The 25,134-nt window shown below is 37.1% G+C and overlaps 3 protein-coding genes across 3 annotated transcripts; 1 reads left to right on the top strand and 2 right to left on the bottom strand.

Annotated features, from left to right (window-relative positions):
* The first annotated feature begins 776 nt into the window (after positions 1-776).
* On the top strand, positions 777-6,824 carry LOC113062410 (C-type lectin domain family 4 member E-like). Its single transcript, XM_026232241.1, has 6 exons — positions 777-943; positions 2,901-3,026; positions 3,647-3,817; positions 3,905-4,086; positions 4,303-4,418; positions 6,088-6,824. The coding sequence occupies exons 1-6, from the start codon at positions 859-861 to the stop codon at positions 6,242-6,244; spliced, it is 837 nt and encodes a 278-aa protein (XP_026088026.1). The 5' UTR covers positions 777-858; the 3' UTR covers positions 6,245-6,824.
* A 1,158-nt stretch (positions 6,825-7,982) lies between these two features.
* LOC113062409 (pyruvate dehydrogenase (acetyl-transferring) kinase isozyme 2, mitochondrial-like) lies at positions 7,983-13,302 on the bottom strand. The gene is made up of 11 exons (XM_026232240.1): positions 12,990-13,302; positions 12,399-12,540; positions 10,971-11,042; positions 10,678-10,862; positions 10,389-10,478; positions 10,222-10,299; positions 10,058-10,134; positions 9,877-9,975; positions 9,363-9,473; positions 9,162-9,275; positions 7,983-8,810 (listed from the first exon to the last, which is right to left on the bottom strand). Exons 1-11 carry the CDS (start codon positions 13,285-13,287, stop codon positions 8,667-8,669), a joined length of 1,410 nt encoding a protein of 469 aa, XP_026088025.1. The 5' UTR covers positions 13,288-13,302; the 3' UTR covers positions 7,983-8,666.
* Positions 13,303-15,303: 2,001 nt separating this feature from the next.
* LOC113062411 (WAS/WASL-interacting protein family member 2-like) lies at positions 15,304-23,234 on the bottom strand. The gene is given in 9 exon segments (XM_026232243.1): positions 15,304-17,276; positions 17,545-17,646; positions 18,539-18,742; positions 19,644-20,198; positions 20,201-20,305; positions 21,035-21,145; positions 21,570-21,702; positions 21,805-21,929; positions 23,114-23,234. Coding segments are annotated over 8 exon segments (1,311 nt in total). The 5' UTR covers positions 21,865-21,929; positions 23,114-23,234; the 3' UTR covers positions 15,304-17,235.
* Between the last annotated feature and the right edge of the window lie 1,900 nt (positions 23,235-25,134).

Consider the following 25,134-nt stretch of genomic DNA (forward strand, 5'->3'; position numbering starts at 1 on the left):
TGTCAAACAAAATTAACTAAAGACGACTTGCTTTTTGATCACTTCTTCCCTCATGTTTTCTTGCGTGGCTAGATGTTGGATTCATGAACAATTCAGTTTGCATTCATCAAAAATGACCCCCAAGTGCGAGTCCCGCTCAAGAGCCGGCAGGAGATTCTGCTTGGTCTTAAAGTCTTCCTCGAACGGTTCTCGCGCAAACTCCGTTAAGAGTTTTTATTCGTAGGGTTAAAGGTGGTCATACTTCACATGCCTGCGAATAGGGCTACTTGAAAAAAATGGCTTTCATACGGAACGCTTCTTTGATGCCTTATACTGGACGATACTGTTGGCAACCTTACTGCAAATCAAACAATTTCTGGTTCCATTCCATAGCATTTTTACCGAATGGTAACGATTGTTTACCACCATGTGTTTCACAGCAGAGAGTATGTAGATGTGACATGAGAAACGACATAGGTGAAGAAATGTTGACAGAATTTGTATTTTGGTTGAACTATGCCTTTAAAGGGGGCATTGTCCCCCATCTTACCCTACACATAAACAGAACTTTCAGAATGTAAAAAAAAAAAAAAAAGTGGCTATCAAGGAATGACCGTGAGAAAAGATCAAGGGTGAGTCATAAGCTGCTGGTTTAATGAAAACTGCACAGCTCAAAGCGCTTTCGGGAAACGGTGAGTTGTGACATGTTCCCTGACTGAGCAAACATCTGGATTAAGTCACGATACAAAGAACTACAAATGTCAACCAATCCACATCGTTCAATTCACATCGTTTTAAACCACGCCTGCTGTTGAGCAAGCACTGCATCGGACAGATATACCCCAGTGCCTTTCATGTGTAAGTGTGCAAACGTGAGCAATGTCTGCAAACAGAGAAGAAATACACGCCAATCTCATCGACGAACCTGACGATGACTGCAGCAGTCCAGAGGTGCGATATTCAGGTAAATCACAGCATGCGCTGTCTCTCTAGCCTGGTGTTTACAGGAGACCCATCTACCTCTCTCCAATCCTTGCAGTAAACTATATATATACATATATATATATATATATATATATATATATATATATATATATATATATATATATATATATATATATATATATATATATATATATATATATATATATATATATATATATATATATATATATAATGTATAGGGATAGAATGGTTCCCCAAACACGGTTCTGCAAGCACCGGGAACTAACTTTCTAACGCATCTGTAATATGGTTTGGTATAAATAACGCGTTAAAAAAAATCAGGGTTCGGCTAATATATGTTTCTGTTGATGGATGCGCAATCTGGCTCTCTAATACATTACAACAACAGCCATGGACAAAAAAAAAAAAAAACACCTTAGACTCTTGTTCAGTGCAAATGCCCTTTGCTGGAACATGAGCATTTATTCCGACATCACCCGGGTAAATATGTTTAAGTTAAACTCAATTAAGATTTTCAAGTTCAAACATTTAAGACCCAGAGGAAGCGTTTTTGTGTGAATTTGTCCATTTTAAAACAATACTTCACAAAGAGCTTGAATCGTCCCAATGCACGCGCAAGCTCATCCGAAGCGCGCAAAAATTAAGCTCTCTGTGAAGTATTGTCAAATCCACACAAAAATTATGTCAAAATGCCCTCTTGGGAAGTATTCTATAGCAGACATAGCCGCACTGCATCAATGCATTCTTTAAAAGTGACAGCACTTTCTTAATGTTAACCAAACAACAATAACAAAGAAATCACTCACTGCTCTTCATTGAATAGCTTTTGTAACTTTAATAAAGATTAACCTTTAATTTATACAGTCAAATATGCAATGCTATTTTGCATTTCATCACTTCTGTACCTTAAAACCCAATGTAAGCGACCTACCTAAAAAAAAAAAAAAAAATTGAACAGTTCCACCCCTAATATATAGAAAAATACATATAAATTATAGACATGTTGGCAAATGCTTTGAAAAAAAAAAAAGCTATTGCTGATTCAGTAAAAAAATAAAAATAAATGTATAATTTCTAAAAATCTGAAATGTTTGGTTGCATACTAATTTGGATCAGATATATAATTGTTGGCCACACATAATTCCAACAGCTTGTTTGTTAGTTTTTTCCAGACTTTAACCACCTAAACATGAAAAGAAACATGCTCTCTGATATTCAGTATGTGTTTTTCAATGGTTACATTACATTAAATGTGGTAATTTAGAAGACACTTTTATCCAAAGCGACTTACAAATGAGGACAATAGAAGCAATCAAAATCAACAAAAGAGCAAAGATATGCAAGTGTTATAACATGTCTCAGTTAGCTTCATGCAGTACATGCAGCAAGTTTATTTATTTTTTTGTTAAATAATATAATAAAATGAAAACAAATAGAATAGAAAAATAACAGAAATACGCTAGTGTTAGAGGCCTTTTTTGCTTAGTATAATGAATAAAAAGAAAACAGATAAAGTAAAGATTAGAGAAGCTATTTTTTTCTTTCTTTTCTTTTTTTAAGAAAAGAAAACAAGCAGTTATTAAATGAATAGAGTTGATGCTTTAATGATTGCATTCCTCAATGTGAACTTCCATTATCTTTTTGGACAGCTGCTTATATTAAAAAGTTTTAAGCTAGAAACTCCAGCTTGACAACCGTCCACCATTAAAGGAAAACATACTGATTCAATGCTCTCAGAGTCTGAGTTAACCTGACAAAATACAGTAAATGATTCCCTGAAACCTGCCACATGTATTCCAGAAAGCATATAGAAAAGTCTATATTTCTTGTCACAAAATGTTAGGTGAGCATAGCCTACTTTATTCATTTAACATTATGTAAAATATTGTTAGACTTTTGCAGTTTTTATACAGTTGTTACATAGTAAATCCAGTTGATTATTTGTTTCTTCACAGTACTTCAGAACCCAGATAAACGAAGCAAGCAGTTTTGCCAGGATCCTTTCAAGGTGGCCACAGCATGCCTGACTGCCTTCTGCCTCGTCTTACTCACGATCCTGCTGCTCACAAATGTTCACAGGGGTACAGCTCCTTTCTCACTTACATGATTTTGGTGTGAATGTGTTTATTAACAAGTAGATCTGCATATTAAAACACATTTCCAGATTCCATTTGATTTGATTCAATTCTGGTTGACAGAAATAAAAATTTCGATTTAATAAAATTCTGGTTGACAGTTTAGATTTGATTCAGTATATTCAGTTACGATGTCCATGCATATGAAATTACTTCTCCCTCAAATACTATTGCTGTAAATTATACAAGGAAACTTCGCACTTGATGGTTTGCAAAAAATATTCATTCAAAATTGTTAAAACTACACTGTTCAGTTGATTTTTATCTTAAAGACGTAAAAAAGTGTTTTCTTGCATTAAAACGTGTTTTTCTCTTCTCTATTTCAGTTTTTCTACTTCAAAATGTCACTTTTTATTTGATGTGTTCCTTGCCATTTCTTTGTAATTAACTGTAAAATCTACTAGCAATTTCTGAGTTAATAAAATGTAATAATTAAGAAATTTTGTATGTAGTTTTAAACTTATGTTATAAACAGAATCTTTCTATCTTTATTTCTTAAAATCCTGTTTCTCTTTCTATCCTATCATTGTCCCACATCTGCCTTCATTTCTTCTCTTGTGTTTTAGATAAGGCACGTTCATCCGATCAGGATTCCCCGTTCAGCGCTGCTGTATCACACATGCAGAAGAGCTGCGCTAACGTAACCGCTCTGACTGAAGAACTGCAGGCTGTGAAGAGAGAAAAGAGTGAACTGGAGAAAGAACGGATGCAGCTGAAGAAAACAATCGCCGAGCTTGGTTAGTGAGGTGCAAGTGCATGCATTTGTGCTATCAACAAACAATATCTGTTGCATTTCATGGTGTTAAAATGTTCGGTCTTTTTAGAGGCAACCCCTGCACCACAAACCACTCCAGTACCAATGAAGAATCCCTGTCCTGAAGACTGGAGGCACTTTAACGACAGCTGTTACTACGTCTCAGAATACGGAAGGAGCTGGTCGGACAGTCAGGAGTACTGCCAAAGAGAAGGAGGACACCTGGCCATCATCCTTACAGCTGAAGAACAGGTAAAGATGCTTTTTTTTTGTATGTGCGTGCAGATATGTTTGCTGAACATCAAATGGCCTCAAGGATCTCTGATTTTAGACATCTATAGTTGTGTAAAAAAAACCACAAACTGTTGGGAAAGTGCAAAAGAGAAAGGTATCTTAGTTGAAACATGATTCATTAAAATGGATTTTTTGACTGATTTTATTGATATTTCACCTTTTGACCTGATGAAGACGTTCATATGGAACCTGCTGCCCCGTGGATACTGGAAATCTTACTGGTTCGGCATAAGTGATGAAAAAGTAGAGGACGAGTGGTACTGGGTGGATGGAACTAAACTGGTTCAAAGGTAAGAATATCACATTTAATATCTTTACAAGTTAAAACTATTTTGCTGGAATCCAGATCACTACAGATTATTGGAAGCATTTCAGAATTCAGAAATGCATCTCACATGGAATCATATTTTTTCCATTTCTCGATTTTGGGTGAATGTCCTGTGATTATACACTGAATCGTCTCCTCCTTCCTGACTTTTCTTCCTCTTTGTTACAAAAAATAATCATGAATAAATAAATAAAAACAGAAAAAAGGGATCTTGCTTAAAGCAATTTTCTTATTATTTATATACATCCTCAAAATGATTTATATATGCTCAGCGTTTCATGGTCATTTGAGATTCATCAATGGTAGTGACTGCTTGGGAATAAGAAATTTATATTTTACCATTTACATATATAGTTGTTCTATGAACTTTTTTGTGCTCATTTTTTTATTTTATTTTATGCAAAGCTGTTATGAGGTCATGTACATATAAAGGTCTTATGAAAGTCTGGTCAATGCATTACAGCAGGTGAAGAAAAAATTCACCCTCCTTTAAAATAATCACATTTTGCTGAAATTAAGATGGGCACAGTATTTGTTTTATCCAGCTTTTTCAATTTATCTGAAATAAAAAAAAATCGCAGAATCACTGAGCTGGGAAAATAATCACCCCCTCCTAAAAATGACTTGTAAACTCAGTCAGGTCTCAATGGCACACAAATCCATTTGACTTTCAACTGTGATCATTTTGATCAGCTCAGCATGAAAATGGCTTTCCTGGAGCATTTTCCAGTCCTTGATAGTGCAACTTAAGCAAACGATCAAAATTGAGCACCATATGATATGACATATTCTGTTTTTTTTCTGAGAGTGTAGAAGGATAAATGGATGTGTCTAAATACCATCAGATTCTTGAGGAAAATCTGCTGCCCTATGCAGGAAAGTTGTGAATGGAAGGTTTACCTTCCAACATGACAAAGACCCAAAACACAGCAACTGACACACAGTGACTGAAGGAGAAAAACTTAAACCCCACTGAAAATCTGTGGAGTGACTTGAAAACTGCCGTCCATAAACGCTCTACTTTAAACTGAACTGAACTTCAGCAGTTTTGCAAAGAAGAGCAGGAAAACATTGCAAAGTGTAGATGAGCAAAGTTAGCAGAGACAGAGGCAAATCCCATCAGACGAAAAACTGTAATTAAAGAAAAAGGTGGTTCAACAAAATACTTACACAAGAGGGTTTAGCCTTTTTCCAACTCTGTGATTTTTTTATATATTTTTATATATATATTTTATTTGGATGAGCTGGGTAGATAAAATAAAAACCATGTCCATCTTCATTTAATGCAACAAAGCAAGAAAATGTGATTAATTTAAAGGGAGTGAATAAATATATATATTTTTTAACCTACTGAACCAAATTAATCAGTGTAGAAAATGGTCATAAAATGATAACAGTTATCTTATACAGGAAATAGAAAATTCCCAAATGCAATTTCCCTTTTAAAAGCTTCAGAATGACACTATCAAAATTATTAAAAGTATTTTAGCACTACTTTGATTTGCCATTGTCATTTTAAAAATGAGGCTCCTTCCACTTGTTAAAAGCCAATATATCTTAAGGAAATCAGGCTGTGTGACTATTTAACCCATTCAACACCCTTAGAATCACCTTTGTGTTTCCTTCATTAGTTTCTGGGAAGAAGGTGAGCCCAACAATCACGGTAATGAAGACTGTGGCTACATTGTAAAAACAAATGTTTTAAGCCGTGTGGCTACAAAGAGCTGGTATGACGCGCCCTGCGTTATGTCCTTGCCCTGGATCTGTGAGAAGCTGCAGTCCTCTTGAACTTCATCTTCACCACCATCATCAACAGACATTCATTGATCATTAGTAGCACAAGCTGTAGTGAGATTTTCATAGCATTTAGAATGTCTGCAGTCATGGGTCAAAAAAAAGCAATTCATTTTTTTTAACCAATAACAATGTAATAGTCCTTTTATATAAATACTTATTTTTTTCTTATAAATTTGGGAACGTCTGGCAGTTCCACTTACACTCAGTAGAGCGCAGCATTGAGTCAAAGTTTGGACCAGAACTACAACACCTGGTTTTGTTTTCTTTCTTTTGCCATATATATATATATAAATTATTATTATTATTATTATTATTATTATATTTTCCTTCATTAATTGACAAACCTATCTCTGTCATCAGAACGTTACAAACAATCACAATAATCACAGAAAGCCGTGCCTTTGTTGTTCTTTTTCTAGACTATGTGCATCACTTTAGATAAGATTCATTTTAAGAACAAACAAGATCATTTATTTTAGAGCATTATAAGCCAAACTAGTTCAGAATGTGACGAACTAAACCAAATGCCTAATTGAAAGAAAGCAATAAAAACAATCTTTTTATGTTCTTATTTCTTTTTGGCAAGCAAAACAGGTCCTTGTCTTGTACAGATCAAAGCATTTGTGTAAGGTGCACAGATGAATGCATTCTGGGTCGTGTCCTCTCATGTCCCATCTGATCTGACAGTTTTTTATGGCAGTGCTGTTACTCACATACTGAGTCCCGCAGTCTAATCAAAGTGCTGTATTTGACGTACATCAACTTAATCTTAATCACAGCCCATAAACAGAGATGTTAGATAGCAGTAGAACGGCACGTAGCATTGTGTTTTGAGCTCATTATTTAAGCCCTGTTATGGCAAAACACCTTTATCAACTCTGATCGGGCTTATGGAACGGATATGACTTTCTTAAAGTCACTTTAACGCCATGATAGCCATGATTTTTAAATTTCCTATAAAATGAATTATGCTCATCCCTTTTGCACCAGGCCATTTAGATTGAGATTATAAAATCTAGCATTAGCCGTTAGCTAAACAAAAGTAGAGAGTAAACTGTGAACATGAATATGATTCACTTTGGTACTATTTTCTCAAGTGAGTACATTTTCAAATATCTTAATACAAAACTGTATTAAAACTTGTAACACAACTTTCCAAACCAGATCTCATGCTTCCATTACAATTTTCATTACAGCTACACATTTTCAATCCACACAATCATTGTTAAAAAACACAAGACTATTGTAATATGTAATGCGAACATGTGATTTTACCACTGAAACAGTTCATTCAGTAGCAAACAATGCAAGAGACGTGATTCAAATCACCCTTGTTGCTCAATTACAGGAGTAACAGGACGATACGTTAGGAAATATACATACACTATCTAACTGACATAAAAAATATAGTCATTTGTTTGTAATAGTGGAACAGTGGCAATTGCTGAATGCGTGAGAGTTGGCGACTCTCTGGACAGTGCTTTTCTGACTGACCCATCAATTTCTCAACTATAATGAGCTAAAGAGATGAATCAGGTCTGGTTCATTTGAAGAGTTTGAAAATGTCCAGGGAAACACTAATGTAGCAACATCAGCTTGTTTTCTTATGGTTTTCTTATTGTGTGCACATTTATGGGTATCACGTTCCCGATTACATAATCACATGTGCATTAGTATGCATTTCACCGAAACGTTTCCTCGGATTGAAGGCAATAACAGCTTATGCATATTGATGAGAAAACATCTGATTTATTTAATACTGAAAAAACAAACAGCAAGGTCCATTTAAAAAAAATTAATATTAATAAATATAGTTTATAACACAACATTGAGTATATACATTTAGTGGTCATAATGCAAAGAAACACAACCATACAGTGCTATTAATATATGCTTACATAAATGCTTTCTTAAATAATAAGTGTTACATCAAGTATGATTTCAAACGCTCCAGCTTCTTTAGACAACTTTGGCCAAATCCTCCTTATTTTGACACTCTTTTTGACTTCAGAAATGTCTCATGTCTAACTTCTCATCCCAGCTACATTTATTCTGCCTTCAGTATTTACTCCTCTGCAATACATACACTTCTCTCCACCTGTTTTTAGACTTAACTCTGCTTCTTTCAGGTTAACATCTGATCACCTGTCGCCCGGCAGGCCTTCTCATCCCTGAGCTTTTGCTAAAAAACATTAACTTCACCAGCACTAAAGAATCTACTGTTTTGCATCTTCAATTCTGGCCACATGCAGTTTAAGAGTTCCCAGGAAACAGTAAAACAGTCAAAGAGCATTGGGAAATGCTGTCACTGGTCCTCAGTTCAGTAGAGAATGCGAGCATTCACAATGGAAGCCTATCTTGGCAATCTCTTGCAGGCCTTTGTCATGTGTTTAAGGCAGTCAGCTCTCATGGCTCACTTTGCAGCCTTGTATGCAGTTAAATTCAACGGCTCCTTCCTCGGGACGCACCAGTCATCAGCTTCCTGGCTGAATTTGTAATGGCGCAAGGCAGTCTGATTGAACACTGGAAGCTTCTCTACTGAATCTGTGGACAGGGCCTGCGGGAAGAAACTGTAGATTAAAGATTTGAAGACTGACAGATGTAATGTCCAAAGCTGACAGGATGTTTTGCAGGGGTACAAGCTCAACGGATAAGGTTAGTGTAAGCAAACCCCCCAAATTCTTAAAATTCCTAAAACTTCACCTAAAAGTGCAAAGTCGTGGTTTACTCATTTTGCCAAACCCATATGACTTACTTCCTTTTGTGGAACAAAAAGGAGAAGTTTAGCATAATGTTAACACATCCCATTTAATGATAACAAGGCAAAAATCCTAATGTTGGTGAGGATTAGGATCAGAATAAAAAATTTTATGCAAGCTACTGTAACACTTTTTAGGGATCTCTTTACCTTCAGCTGAATCACAGCATCCGTACCATAGCCCTCCAGTGGATAAAGCTGGAGATCCCCTTGGAAGTAGCGTGCGTACAGGCGCGAGATTGGAAGACCATAACCAAAGCCAGCCTGAGGGAATAACATACTGGTTTGACTTTCAGTTTTTTTAATAAAAAAAACATGCACCTGCTATTATGTAGTGTCCTGTACTCTTACCATTGGGGTCCGCTGATGGTCACCAATAGTAGGTCTGGGCGCTGTTGAATACATGTAGCTAAAAAGTCTATCAATCTTCCTGAAAGGAACGCCGCCGCCCCTGTCACTGATCTGGAACATTAAATGGGAATGTTAAGACTGTTATATATGTATAAGAAGATAACTATAATCTTGCATGAAAATAGCATTGCAGTTCAATGTCTGCTTTGTTGCACGATTTAGCCACCAGCAGGGCAAAGGTTAATATCGGGAATACTAGTCAAAACTAGTTTCCGTTTATGGCATCAAATGATCTTGATTAAGGGTGGTTAGAATATTAATCTTTAGGACAGTTTATATAACATTATTATCAGTTATCGTTGAATCTAGGGCAATGTAACAGTGTGAGGAAGGAACCGGGGGTTGAGAAGAATGATTAACACAAGGCGGCGGTGATAGCGTGACCTCATATGCTAATTAAGAGTTTTTATGGTTAATCTGCTGCCAACCCAATCATATGTGAACTTTCATGTACCTTGATTGACAGGTCCTCTCCGCCTAGAGCAACCATGACTTCGATCGGTGGCAATGTGCTGCTTGTGTCATGATTCTCAATAGTAGCCCTCATTGCATTCTGGAGTGGAGGAGACAGAAGAATGACTTATCTATCATTCCATATGCATCTGTAGTATGCAAAAATAAAGCACCATGCCTACCTTGAAGAGCTCGAAAACCATGTGGAAGAGATGAGAGGGCACGTAGGAAATCTCGATTGGCTGGGACTTGTTCTTTGCTGCACCAGAGAAAACAAATATTATAAAACACCATGTAGTTTGTGAATGAAATCGAAATGAAACATGATCGAGTGTTTGTTCCTCACCGTTCATCTCTCTAAGCTCCAGCTCAGGGGATCCGAGGTAATTCTGCTCACAGAGCATTTTAGCGCACTCGTATGCATCTGAAGCAGGACGCAGGACATTAGTATTGAATTTGCACTTGTCACAAGGGTGGTATTTGCATTCCAAGTCGATAACAGTATGCACTCACCACGGATTACATTTGTGACGTCACAGCAGGAGTCAATGCACCCGATGCTGCTGGGATGTCCTGGCTTTGTGCAGCCATCAAAGATCAGAGCTAAAGATAGAGCAGGAAATAGAGGTTTCGAGGTGTACTACAAGCTAATCATTCTCTCTTATTCAGTGAATAATTAACTCAAACTAGAGCGGCCAGATTATTCAAGATCTAATGACCTGTAAAGTGCTGAGAAAGTGACTGCTGATGCCAAGTCCAGGTATATGGACAAGAGCAAAGATTTAGGGCAAGATTGACTTACTGTGCTGGTTGATGAGCATGCGAATGGAGATGCGGTTCATGTAAAAGCGGTCCAGAAAGTACTGAATGTTCTGACTTGTCAAAGGATCTGCCCCAAACGCATCCCTATACTCGATGACGCCTTCGGCCATGGTGGGTACCACATCATTGTGCCTGTTCCTGATGGTCACAAGAGTGTCCAGAAACCTTTGGGGACAAACAGCAAAACAACTCAATGAATCCTGCTGTTTTGTACTGTTTAAAAATACTTCTTTAAAATTCTGACAGATGCTGCGTGTAGATTGAAAAACCTACTCAGCAAGAACTCTGGGGTCATTGGGACTCTTGTCTTGAAATTCGAGGATGTCCATCAGGCATTGGACAACCCTGAGAAAGAAATATAGAGAAGACAAAGGGAATGAAAGATTGTACGATCACTATAGATTAAGGGTGTTTTTTTTTTTGTTTTTTTTTACCACTGCAGAGTTACAATTACACTTTTGCATCTCCAATAACACCCTCAGCCTAAATAATGTTTTTACACTTACAGGAAAGATTTGCAATTTTTAAACACTCACAGGTGACTTAAACTTAAAAAGTTATTGGGGAAAAAATTATATACTTAAATTACTAAAAATAATCTAAAATAAAAACAAACTGTCTAAATTAACTAAAACTATTAAAAATTGTCTTAAAATAAAGTTGAAATAAAATAGAAATATTAATTATTAGATTAAAATGTTACATTTAAAATCTAAAATTTTGCTTGGGCAAGGAACTTGAATATGTTTAAGTACTAAAATCACTCAAATTAAATCTGAAATAAAAATAAACAGATTACACTAAATTAAAATATAAAAGAAAATTCAGTGGGCCATTAAAATAAAGCTGAAACAAAAGAAAAATGTAAAGATTCAAATTTTAAACTTAAACTTAATATTGCCTTAGCAACTTGTTTTATTAATATTTTTTATATAAATCTGAAATAAAAACTAAATTTAAGCTAAATTTAAAAACAAAAACTCATAGAATGTTACAAAAGCACAAAATGCAATTACTAAAATTAAAACACACATATACAGTATAAATATATCAAATATAGTATTTAAACTATTTTAGGCTATAATTATTTCTGATTATTGTCGTACTTTTTAAATATATTAGCTATTAATGTTAACTATAGATTTTTTCCCTAACTGGATTTCTATATGTTAACTGTGTTTTCCTCCTTGCTGCTCTGCTGGAGCTTTGTTCCAAGTCAGTTCTCGAAAACAAGTCTGCGCGTCATCGCCACGCCGCTCCTTCTCATATTACACTTTCTGAAGTGAACCGCAGGATCCCTTACAAACCTATCCGCAGTCTAGTAAACAAGCGAGGGTCTGCAATGGCATTTCAACACGAAACTACATTCCATATTCCTAAGATTAGAACGTTGATCCTTAGAGTGCATATAGAATGGAAACCGGATGAACTTTAAACTGCCGCGTGCGTCATGTACAGTAGCCTACAGTATACCTCGAAAACATCAGGCTGCGGAACTAAGGCAAAGTTCATCGTTCAGTCAGGAGGCGTGAGACGCATTACATAATGCACATGTCTAAAACAAACCATTTTGGCTTAGTGTTTTCAGCAATGTATTAAATCATACACATACATGATTTGTCTTGTTCGTTTGCGTCTGTTTACTCAAAGTCAGATGGGACTGTTCAAAAGTTAGCTAATAGCTTTTGGGCATGAACTCACCAGCTGTGAACTAGCTGAACGGAGTGAGTCTTGATCAGTTGGTCTGGTAAAAGGTTGATCTCCTTCAAACTGTTGCTTAGTCTGACTGGGAGCTCTTGTCTGAGGAAAGCGAAGGATGTTTTCTCACACGCATTTGTGGATCCTGAAAAGACACAGTGTGAATCCTCAGCTAAATGCACACTTTGCTGCAATACAGTTAAACTAAAACTCTAATTTTAAGCAAAACAGACTTGAGCAAACAGCAATTACAGAATGACTTACACGTTTTTTTTTTCTGCTGAGGCTTGTTGTGTGCACTAATTTAGCATTTTATACTTTCATATATATATAAAACCCTACACTCTTTGTGCATAAATATAAAAATATAACATGCTAAAGTTTGTTTGAGCGAGCATTAACATTTCTATAGTTTTTATTTTCTACATGAATAAGCAAATCCCCCAAAAAACAACAACAACAACAAAAAAAATGTCATAAAAGAATATTGCATGTTTTGGTGAAATACACATGCACTAATGCCCAGTGTGCACTGTCAGCCTTGACTAGATTGCATGCATGCATACATATTTTGCATTAAAATCTTAAACTCACCGAAATCCAGGAACTGCTTCATTGACAAGGGCGATGGAGAAAATTTCGCGTAATAATCAATATGCTTTGGCGCATTTAGCATAGCAGCATTCCTCATTAAATACCTTACAAACTTCATCTTGGAAGATCTAAATATCCGAAACTCCAAACAAAAACGTTGTATGTTGTCAGAGATTAAAACAAAGCCGTAGCTTTTCTCTGGAGAAGTTTTCCGTATATCCTCGCGTTGGTTTGACTTGAGACCCCTAATGTTGACAACTCTTTTAAAGTTTGGGTTCTTGCATAGTGATACGCCCATATCGGTGGTGACCAATTGGAGAGAGGAAACAGGGACCGGTAGGCCACACGTCAGTTCTCGGAATCGCGATCAACAAGCTTGCATCTGCGTAATGTTTGTGCCATGGACTGTATAAAGGTTTGTGTGAGTGCAACAAGTCGCCAAATAAAAAGATGATACAGCTGGACATCATGAGGTCAAGCGTCACCCATCATCATCCAGTTGGACTCGAGAACAGGAATGTGTCATGGGGCATTGGCAAAGTACCACACATAAAACACGTAAAGGTAAAAAAGAGAGAGAAAAATAAAGAAAATAAACCCTACCAAAAGTATGGTAAATGCACAATAAAAAACAATTATTTAATGCAGGGATGCATCTTAGAAATGTGCAATATGCAGTCATATGTTAAGGTAATAGGTCAAATTGATAAGAGTAGGTCGTTGTTATTATTGCAGAGCTTAAGAATCTGACATCCCATGATGAAGTCACTTCAGATGCATGTGATAGATATATATATCAGGTCCAGGTAGGCTATTATTTATTGGAGAACTAAAAAAGATCTTAATCACTAGACTGAAGTGACATTTGAGATGTGAAACAGAGCAGTAAACATGACAACTGAGATTGCATTAAAAAAGCATTGAAACTAAACTAAACGTCTCATGACTGCTTCCTGGAGGAGGCTCACACACAAACACATTACACAAGAGAAGTGATTTAAAACAAAGACCGGAGAGAAAACAAAAGTTAAAGTTTTAAAGAGGAAAGGTGTCCTGTTGAAAAAGCTTGCATTGGCGGTTGGAACAGGTACAGTAGATAGTTATGTGTCAATATGTTTGTTTGTAGGCTGCCAGGTGCACAACCAGCGACCATCCTATGGAAGAACCAGTTTAAACTGGCCTCGAGTCAGGATGGACTGGAAAACTACAATCGTCACATCAAACTAATGTGTCAAATTTCAACTCTAGCTGCGTCACATAAATATAAGCTCATTCTTTCAAGCCCTGAAAAGTAGGTTAATTTTAAGTAAACGCATCTCCATTTATTAATCTGATGGTTTTTGACCCTTTTCGACATTTAAAATTAATGGTTTTTTTTTTTTTTTTTGCTACTCAAAACAATTGGTTTTATGTGGTTATATTGTAGGCTGTATGCTGTTCAGGGACTAACACAAATGTATAGATATGACCTGGTTAAAGACATAGGCAGTTTTAACCAAGGACAATATAACTACCCTATTATTATTATTATTATTATTTATGTGTAGGCCTATGTGTAAAACCATTCAGGCAAGTAGAAATTTATGAATGACTATAGGCACAAAACTTGTCATCCAGCGATCAATGAACAATTCATGAGCAGCGATAGTGATGAGATCTTGGCATTAAGGCATGAGGCATATACATTTTGAAAACTAATAATTTAATAAATGTTTCGGACTAAATACTAGCTTTTCACTTTAAAAAGTAAGAATGTCCTGTAGAGATTTTTCTGAATAGTTATGATTTTGCTCCTTTTTTATGACATGAAGACACAATGCAATGAAATGGTTCACTTCTTTTTAAGGCCCACAGTCTCTACTCCGTCGGTTGTGGTTGGCCATTTTAAAACCAAATGAATTGAAAATTGTCATTACTCATCCCTCACCACCCATTCACTCAGCATCTCTTAAAGTGCCTTTGACCCCAGAACCAGCTGTTGAGATCTTTGACTGATTTGTATCGCTTATTCCTTCTAATATGATTGCAAATCCAACAGGTCTGTTCAAGACCAAATAATGTTTCCGTTGAAAACAAACTGTTCCCTCCAGGTGAAGTACTGCTTGTACAGGTCCTCGTTTTGGTCCAGGATTTTCAGATGACAGACCAGTTCTTTTAGGGATAGAAATCATCACATGGATGAAGGCTTTATTTGGTAAGAACTGCTCATATCCTTCCTTTTTTTCATACTGAAGGTATTTGTTTCATTCAGGATTGGTAAAACCTCTATTATGTCAAAGTCTGCCCCTGAAAAACGACACAGGCATTCTTTGAGCGTGTTTTTTCCTCAGCTTTATTTCAACAGGTGTGGACAGACTTTAGTTAAGCATGGGATGGTGACAATGACAGTCCTCTCTCTCTCTCTCTCTCTCTCTCAATGTGAGTAAGTTATGCTCGTCTAAAGACATGTACACTGACCCCTGCTGGCAGACAGTAGGCGAGTAGCGACAAGTATTAGTCTAAGAAAACATCCTCATATTCATATTCATGTACGAGGACATTCCATCAAGTAACGATTAGTCCGAGACTTAATTTGAAACCTATGTTTGCCTGAAATTATTTACTATATTACAAGCTTTTTACAACTTAAAAATAGATTAATCACTATCACTACCATATCTCTCTATGTACTTGTAAATACACAAGTTTCCTTTTCTTTCTTTTTTTTACAAATCCCGTACCGACACGTTAATCAGTAAATGTAAGGCAGAAGAACAAAGAGGGACAAAAAACGGTCCGTCTAATCTACACTCCATTTATGAGAAAGTTCGTTTTTCTGCAGATCTGAACTGCAGACTGTTCTCTGGAGAATAAACATGAACAAACAGGAAGATCTAACGATCTGACACTGAACAAGGTGTGGAGAAACTGGGATGTCTGTGTCTGCATGCATGGCTTGGCTGAATGCAAACATCAGTTAGTTGAACATGACTTTAATGAAATGACTAGTTGCCACATTTCTGCAGCAATACTATAACGTACAAGACAACCGTTCAAGAACCCTTGGTCACGGTCCTGTCATCTGAACAGCAGATGCATTGTTAAAAAACAGAAGAAAATGAAGCAATACAGAAAGCTATTTCACGGCTTTACATGCAAATTTACCTAACGTTTATATTGGAGGTCTGTCCCAAGCAGCAGCATGCACTGAACTTTTGAATTTTTGCAAAGTGATAAAAATCCTAGAACAATTTCATAAATGGCTGAAACGCTCCATCAAAGGCTGTCTTTGACACAACGCTGCACAAAACCAGTCTGTAGACAGCATGTGGACATGACCTGCTTTCAAACATAATGTGCCGTCCCGTAGCGGGAAAATGACAGAAAAGCCAGGATTCAAAATGCAGGTAAGTTTACGGCACAGAGTGCGATGCATATTGAATGACGACAACTCCGAACCTGAAAAAATCCCATGGTCCATCTTTAGGACAAACGATAAAAAGCAATCGACCTACCGGTTCCCAAAGGAGGATGCGTGTCACGACTAAAGGAGCCATGCTGATTTATTAATGGCAGAGCATCTGTTGGCACTTTCGGACTTTTTTTGTTCACAACCTTACCGGAGGGTAATGAAGTCCCAACAAACCCCCTGAGAGAACTTAAAGGTAATGGCTGTTCCCTGAAACGGCACGACCAGGACAAAAGACAAAAACATCTAAAGCAGTAACAGTTAGGACAGTTCAGCTCACACTCAGACACGATCTACTCTGAGTGACGCGTTATTCACAGTGCATAACATGGGGTGGTGACTGAGAGGAAAAATTAACAACAAAACCTTGAACATGTTGCCTGACGCAGTAGTTAAGACATTTTCCAGGGACATGCTTTCTGTTCCCATCTCAAGTGCTATGCTTTACTTACATACAGGCTCTGACGGCCACTTCCGGCTCTCAGTGCACATCCAACCAAATGTGCAATTATTAAAATTTCAAAAGGAGAAAAAAAAAAAAACCGTCATTGATGATGGAATGCAATACTTTCCCTAATCTCACTCTTTTCTGAGCAACGGTGACCTTCCGCACCAGACAAAAGTGATAGAATGGAGTTTGCTTGATGTAGAGGAACGTTATCCGATGGGGGAATGATTGTTAATAAGGTGCAGGCTTTGTGTCTTTAGATGCGCATGTGAGATTGTCTGTTTATGAGCGTATGGGTCTGAATGAGGAACCCTCGTCGATGGCGGAGTCCGGGCAACTGGTCACAGTGTTTACCTCCCAACAGGTGGCAAAGGAGGGGCTCCTCTCATTACTGCCAAACAAACAGAAACACATATGAGTCCAAGATCAAAAATCAGGGTATTCTTCCCTGGTGAACAGCACCAGAATTGAAGCCATCAGGCAAAGTTGTGCGATAAAAGATGAAAAGCATGCAGCAGCTGTCTTTACACAAGCACATGAGAGCATACGAGTGATCGAAGCAGATTGTGCTCACTGTCAGATGCGTTACATGCATTTGTTGAAGCTTGTGTGGTTTGAACCAAACTGCTAGGTCTAACTGTTCATTTGCTGGGACTTACCTCTGTTAGCTTTGCTTGGGTATATCTTAGTGAAGTGTCTATACTCTTCTGGAGGAGGGAAGTCATCCAGAGGATGAAACGAATACTTGGACTCAAAATCATCTGTTGGAAGAGACAAATAAAAAGGAATATTTGTATAGAATTTTCTAAACGAATATAACAATGTACACTACCATGCAAAGTTTGGGGTCAGTAAGACTTTTTTAAGGAAATTATTTTATTCCGCAAAAGTTTAATGTTTAACAATACATTTTTCTTGAGCAGCAAATCTGAAGGCTTAAATATAAATAATTATTCACAATATTGTTGTTTTTACTGTATTTTTGATCAAATACCTGCGGCATTGGAGCTGGAGGTAACTTAATGACCCAAACATTTCAAAAGTAATGTAGGTCTTTTCAAAATTTGCTTCTCTATTTATGTAAAAAAAAGAGTGAAACTTGTCTAGCATTTAAATTTTTTTTTTATTAAATATTTATTAATAACACAGTCTTATTATTTATGATCAATAGTTTTTTTTTTTTTTTATCTCTCCTCGTTCTTATGTAACTCTGGACAATCTTCATTTGTGAACAAATGTAAATGACATACATTCATATGAATGTATATGAAGTCATATGAAGTTGCTAAAAATAAAATTATTTTGTGTATTTGGTGTAATGAATTGTTTTATGTGGCTGAGGTAAAAACAACAACAACAACAACAAAAAAAAAAACATTTTCCACATAATGTACGTTATTGTTGCTCCTCTATGCCCCGCTTTCTGAAATGCGATGATTTTTACAAAGCTTGTCGCTCTGAAAAGCGCGGTGTGCTCGGATTGGCCAGCTAAATAGAGTTTCTGGCCACATGACAAACCATCTCTTGCCCTACAGGACAAGCGCAGTGCTAGTTTCAATTTGGAGAAATCACCATCCTCTCTATATGAAGGAAGGATGTTGAAATGAGGATGTGAGGGCAGGTGTGGGTTGAGAGCGAGCATGAATGACTCACCTACAAAGGAACGGGAAATGGAAGTATGTCCATTGCGGATGGGCGGGGGAGGGGGCGGGGGTCCGGCTGGGGTGCGGGAGGGGGGAGGTGGGGGCTTGCCTCGGCTCGGGACATCCGAGGCAGTGCCGTGAGTCCGGTAAGGAGGTGGAGGCGGAGGTGGGGCATCACGGCCGTTTCGTGACGGCTGCCCAGGAACTGGAGGAGCTAGTAAAGACAATCATGTTGAGAAAGTCAAGCAAACAACAGAAAGATAAATATCAATACAATTCTCATGCACCATAGTTCAACTCTTCTGAAGCCATACAACAGCTTTGTGCTAAATTATGAAGGACTTCCTCACACAATAGTCATCATAATTCAGAATAAAGCGCCTGAATCATAGACTGCATGTATAGTGCTTTTATGTTGTCCTAGGTGGAAACTGAGAGATGTGGTCACAGTGATAGACATATTAGAAAAGAGACAACAAACAGCTTTAAAATACTCCTTGTGAATTACGCAAATTAAAAAAGACCTAATGACTATTTATTTTGTGTGAATAGCTCTAGAAGAACAGTATGGTTTAAATATTTGGTGTTTTATTTTTATTTAAGTATAATAGTAATGTCAATACTTTTACTTAACAAGGATGCATTAAATTGAACAAAAGTAATTTATTACGGTACAAAATATTAACATTTCAAATAAATGCTGTTAAGTTGAAATTTGTATTCATCAAATAACTCAGAAAAATAAAAGTCTCAAGACTCTTTCAACACTGATAATAAGGAGAGATGTTTCTTAAGCAGCAAGTCAGCATGATTTCTGAAGGATCACGTGACACTGAAGACTGGAGTAATGATGCTGAAAACACAGCTTTGTATTTCTGCATTTTATAATATATTAAAGTTGAAAAGAGTTTATTTATATGTGTAATAACAATTCACAATATTACTGTCTTTACTGTATTTTTGATCAAATAAATGAAGTCTTGGTGAGCTTACAGTACTTTTTTAAAACCAAAAAATCTTCTACAAAAATGATTAATTTGAGTAAATTAGAGAAAAGTCACAGAGTAATCATTTTCTCTGGATCCACCAGATTACAGACTGTAAGTAGAGCTCACCTGCTCCTCGTCCCGGGGGCTCTCTCGCCGGAGGCGGGGGTCTGGCAGCCTGTGGGGTGGGTGACGGTGGTGGAGGTGGAGCATGTCCTCGTGTCGGTGTGTGTCCACCTGCTGAAGGTTTCTTGCTGAGTGAGTTGTGTCTCTGGGGCAGTTCGGGGGCCGCCTCGTTCACAGGACTGGAGGGGCCATTGGAAACCCCAGACTGCTGACGGTACGGGGGCGGAGGCGGGGCCAGGGAAGAAGAAGATGAAGACAAGCGGCTGCTCGCTGGAGACGGAGGAGGTTTCACAGGTGGAGGCGGAGCATTTTCACGCATCGGTGCTGGAGAGGGTCCTCGCTGCCCTGGAGTCGGCGGAAGTGGCTTTTCACGATTGTATGAGGGAGCTGTGGCTTTCTGCGGCGGGGCAGGAGGAGCGTTTCCACGCCGGGACATTGGGGGTGGCGGAGGGGGGGCTGAGGAGCTGTGCCTCATGCCTGTAGAGGGGCTGCTGCCTCCACTGGGGGAACGGGAGAGATCAGGGAGGGACGGTCTTTGGGAACGGCCAGACTCCGGGGGGAGGCCTGCTGAGAGGGACTGTCGGGGTCATCGTGACCGCTGGGTGGGCGAGGGGCAGCAGAACGAGTCCCAGGATGGTGCAACGCAGACCTGCCTGCAGAACCATCTGTAACACAACCGGTTCAACATCAGAACCAACCATAATTACAAGGCTTGCGTTCATTTGAGGAAACACCCTTTGCGTATCTGAGAAACACTGGCACAATACTCTAATATGAATCATATTTTGTACGCAATGATCACTGCAGAATGAACAAACACATTTTTGTGAAAACCCTAAAGTGGGAAATCTGTACACTGGAAATCTGAAAAGTTTCTTTATTGGGATCTATGTTTCCATGAAGAATCTTTAAAGGAGTAGCTTATCCCAAAAATAAAAATGATTTAATTCAGAAGGCTTTTATTCATCATCATTTTTATGATGGATGGATTTACTTTATAATTGATTTAAAAACTTGACAACCATTCACTGCCATAATAAAGCTTGAAAGAGCCAAGACATTTTTTTAATAACTCAGTTTGTATTCGTCTGAAGAAAGATTTACACCTAGGATGGCTTTGAGGGTCAGTAAATCACCGGATAATCAACATTTTTGGATGAACTATCTGTTTAAAATCCATGGAACCTTTCCATTCCACAAAAGGTTCTTTATAGTCGAAAAAGTTTCTTTAGCTGTTCCTCATTAAGAATTTTTTCTTTTAAGCACTGTTCACTGAAAGATCCTTTGGGAAAAATATTTAGGAGTGTGAACTATATGAACTATAAACAACAGAGGGTGTAAAAAGTTTTCCTTTAAATAGATTAAAAACCAAAAAATTGTAACAATCAACACACCTCCTACAGATCGCAATTTTGGGACTCCACCCTGAAACAGCCCTCCCACTGGCTGACCCGGTGCAGAAGACCCTCCACCACCAGACACACCTCCGCCACTTCCTTTCGCCTCTAAAAAACAAACAAACAGACAAACAAACAGTTTTTAATGCATTTTTATCATATATATGCAGTCTTGATGAGCAGAAGACAATTCTTTCAAGAATATAAAGACCCCAAACTTTTGAACAGTTTTGCAAGTAGATATAAAAAAAAATGTTTTGTTTGTTTTGTTTTTTTACTTTGGGGCGAACTATCTATTTAAGTAAATGTACAATCACCTATGATCGCACACCAATGCATTTTGGCTAAGAAGTCTTCATCAGGGTGAAACGAGGGGTTTTATATTTTACTCATCCTCGAGTGCCTTGGCTTTGCATGATTTTTATGAGTTGAACTAAACCTTATCCAAATATCACTAGAATTTGAAAAATAAAAAAACAATTTCACCTCAGCAGCACATTAAAAAATATTTGGGCTTTTGCTTTCTACTTACTCTCAATCATAGGGGCACTCCTGTCATTGACAATGCCAACTTTCTTCAACTTGGGCACTTTGCAGATATCAGAGAGCAACGCCCCTCGGCCCTTCGCTTCATCTCGGCTCAGCTTGGGAGGGCTTGTGCTTGTCTGACGAAAAGCGAATTAAAAAGGAATTAAGCATACTGCAAATATTTTTGAGGTAAAGCTGTGCAGTTCCCAATAAAGTTACCAGACAACTTGAGTCCTTACCTGGCTAAGGGTGGGCGGAGGAGGGGGTCCACCTGGAGGTGGAGGGGGAGGAATGGGCATCTTGGATCTCTGTCCGGTGATTACAGCTGAAAGTGTGACACATAAAACTTCATGAAGACAGCTACCTAAAGAAACAGCAAATTAAAGCATAAATCAAACGTTTTAAAAATGAGGTCATTTTTCCAGCCATCTTTATATATGTATATATATTGTTTTTAAAGGAGGTTTCCAAGGCTCTACAGTAAGAACAGAAATACTGTGAAATATATTTACAATTTCAAATATCTGTTGTCTAGTTGAATACATTATAAAATGTAATTTATTCCTGTGATGCAAAGCTGAATTATTTATTTATTATTATCAACGTTGAAGTTGTGCAGCTTCATATTTGTGTGAAAACAGTGCTACATTTTTTTTTTCTATGATGAAAAGAAAGTTCAAAAGAACAGCATTTATGCAAAACAGAAAACCTTCGTAAGATTACAAACGTATTTACAGTCACTTTTGATCAATTTACTTCGATTCCAAATTCCAAACAAATATTTGGAAAAATAAATAGGCTGAACAGTGGTGTTTATATACAGAATATGTTTCACATTTCTGTAATAAATCAGACAACCCCGACGTTTATCATTACATAAACATGTATTATTTTTATATTATACAAGATTGTATCGAATCCGCAGTTTTCTGACCTTGTAAAAAAAAGATACTGATCCATACTCTACTGTTATTAATCAGAAACCTCTGTATTTAATAAGTAGACAAAACACTAGAGCTCAGATATAAAACATCTGAACAGATCTCATCCGTGTTTTTTTTTTTTTCTGTTGCTTTAGAAAAAAAAATGAATAGAAACCATATTAACTATAATTATAAGCGTCAAATATATCCGGGATGTCCGCATTTATGATGCGCATGATTGATAGAATAAAGTTAGCAGTATACTGTACAATGAATTAATGGAGCATCCATGTAAAAATGTAAATACAAATAATAATAACATGCAGTTAGTATGTAAACAACAGGGCCTGCAGGCTAAGGCCATTTAACCCGTATAACATACTCTTTTCAAATAATTTAATTGACTAGAAAATCGTCAATTGACATTTAAATGCACATCCCGTATTTTATTTGCACATTTATTTGATTGTGTGTTAACTGGACTTTAGCCTTAGCTTAGCTTGGCCTCCAGGTGCGTCCATCGCGTCAGGACGCTTCCAGCCGACTGCGCGTGAAGAAAATATTCCGTCGTGTGAACCCGACATAACGTGTTTATGTGATGAAATAATACGATGGGTGTGCCTACTTTTTTTCCGCAATGTCCGATGTTTTTGCAAACCGGGCTCCCGTCATACATGATCTCGCGCGTCAATCGCCTTGATTTGCTCCCCCGTACATAACGGAAATTACGTCACTGTACACCTCGGCGTGAAAGTTTTCATTATTGATAAAAAAAAGGAGCTTTTATTGAATAATAGCACGCAAAGCAGCTAAAATCTGAGTGCTTGGGGTTTATTCTATTAGAGTTTCTACTAGAGTTTTATTATAATTATACTCCGCTAAAATGTATCGTATGGATTTTTAAGATATCTTTTTTTTTTATTAATATATGTTTCGTAATTATATATATACTTCTTACGATCGTGTTACTGAAACTGACTTTTATATACAAAATACGGCTGTCAAGCTCAGTTGCATTTTTGCTTCGTTTGCATCATATTTCATGCAGGAGATTCAAATGTATTTATTTTATGATACGAACTCAATCCCAGGAGTGTTATTACCAGTAATGCCAAATTCTGCCACGTGATGGTGCTATAGGATGCATTAAATTACATGGATTCTGTGGCTTATATTATCCTGATTCATAAGAATTTCTATTCATTATTTGTGTCATATGAGCATAAACTGCACAGGAAACAAAGCGAATTGTCTATTACAGTTTGGCTGGTAAACATATATAGAACATACTGACACGTTTTTATTTAGTACTTTTTTCACAAATGCATTTTCTTCATTTGGGCTGGACTATGAAGAAAGACTCGAAGACCAAACCTTCTTCAGATAACAGGTTAAATGATGTGTGTGTTAAAGGAGGTGATCAGATCAAATGCACCAGGTATCCCTAAGCCTGAGTGTCTATACAAATAACTACTTTAATGAAATAGTAAATGCAAGCCTGGATAAGCATGCAATTTACATTTTATTATTAAGATGGTATCCAACATTTATGCAGCCTCTGGCCAAACGTGCTTAACAGATGATCAGTAAAGGAGTCATTCAAATTATTATGAAACAATATATATATATATATATTTTTTGTACACAGTCCAATCAAATTTATGATTTTAGTTGTTTCTCCTTGGATAAAAGTCAAGTGAGACGGTTAATAGAATTCATTTTATTTATTTGAAAACAAACAAAAACAGTCAAACTAAAAATGTTCAGTAAAAATGCATATTCACTGTGACTTCCTGTTGACATTCCGTGAACTATTTGTTTTTTGTTTTTTACTATATGATGACAGCATCATCAGGAGTGTAATTGTCACTAAATATGCAGAAGAAGAGAAGGCAAATCAATGTGACAATTGCAAAATATTTGATTTAATTTTAAAGGACTAGTTTCACCCAAAAATGAACATTTGCTGAATATTTACTCACCCTCGGGCCATCCAAGATTTAGATGAATTTGTTTCTTCATCAGAACAGATTTGGAGAAATTTAGCATTACTGTACATCACTTGCTCTACAGTAAATGGGTGCCATCAGAATGAGAGTCCAAACAGCTGATAAAAACATCACAGTAATCCACAAGTAATCCACACCACTCCAGACCATCAGTTAATATCTTGTAAAGGGAAAAGCTGCGTGTTTGTAAGAAACAAATCCATCAAGACGTTTTTAACTTCAAACTGTTTCTCCTGGCCAAAATATGATCCTATAATAATTCAGTGAAAAAGTCCATCCTCTGTTCTCCTCTGACATCCAAATCCACCAACATGTTTGTTTAGAACCATTTTTAAAGCAGTGATTTTATTATTATTAATTGCTTGTAAACAGAGCTTGATCTGTGCATATTTCTCTCCCAATTCAGACAAGATGACTTTATTGCAGCTTTTCACTTCAATTCAATTAACTGATGGACTGGAGTGATGTGGATTACTTGTGGATTATTGTGATGTTTTTATCAGCTGTTTGGACTCATTCTGACGGCACCCATTCACTGCAGAGGATCCATTGGTGAGCAGTGATGAAAAACTAAATTTCTCCAAAGCTGCTTAGAGGAAGAAACAAACTCATCCATATCTTTGATGACCTGAGGGTG

Source organism: Carassius auratus, chromosome 44 (assembly GCF_003368295.1).
Source record: "Carassius auratus strain Wakin chromosome 44, ASM336829v1, whole genome shotgun sequence".
In the NCBI taxonomy this organism is placed as follows: Eukaryota; Metazoa; Chordata; class Actinopteri; order Cypriniformes; family Cyprinidae; genus Carassius; species Carassius auratus.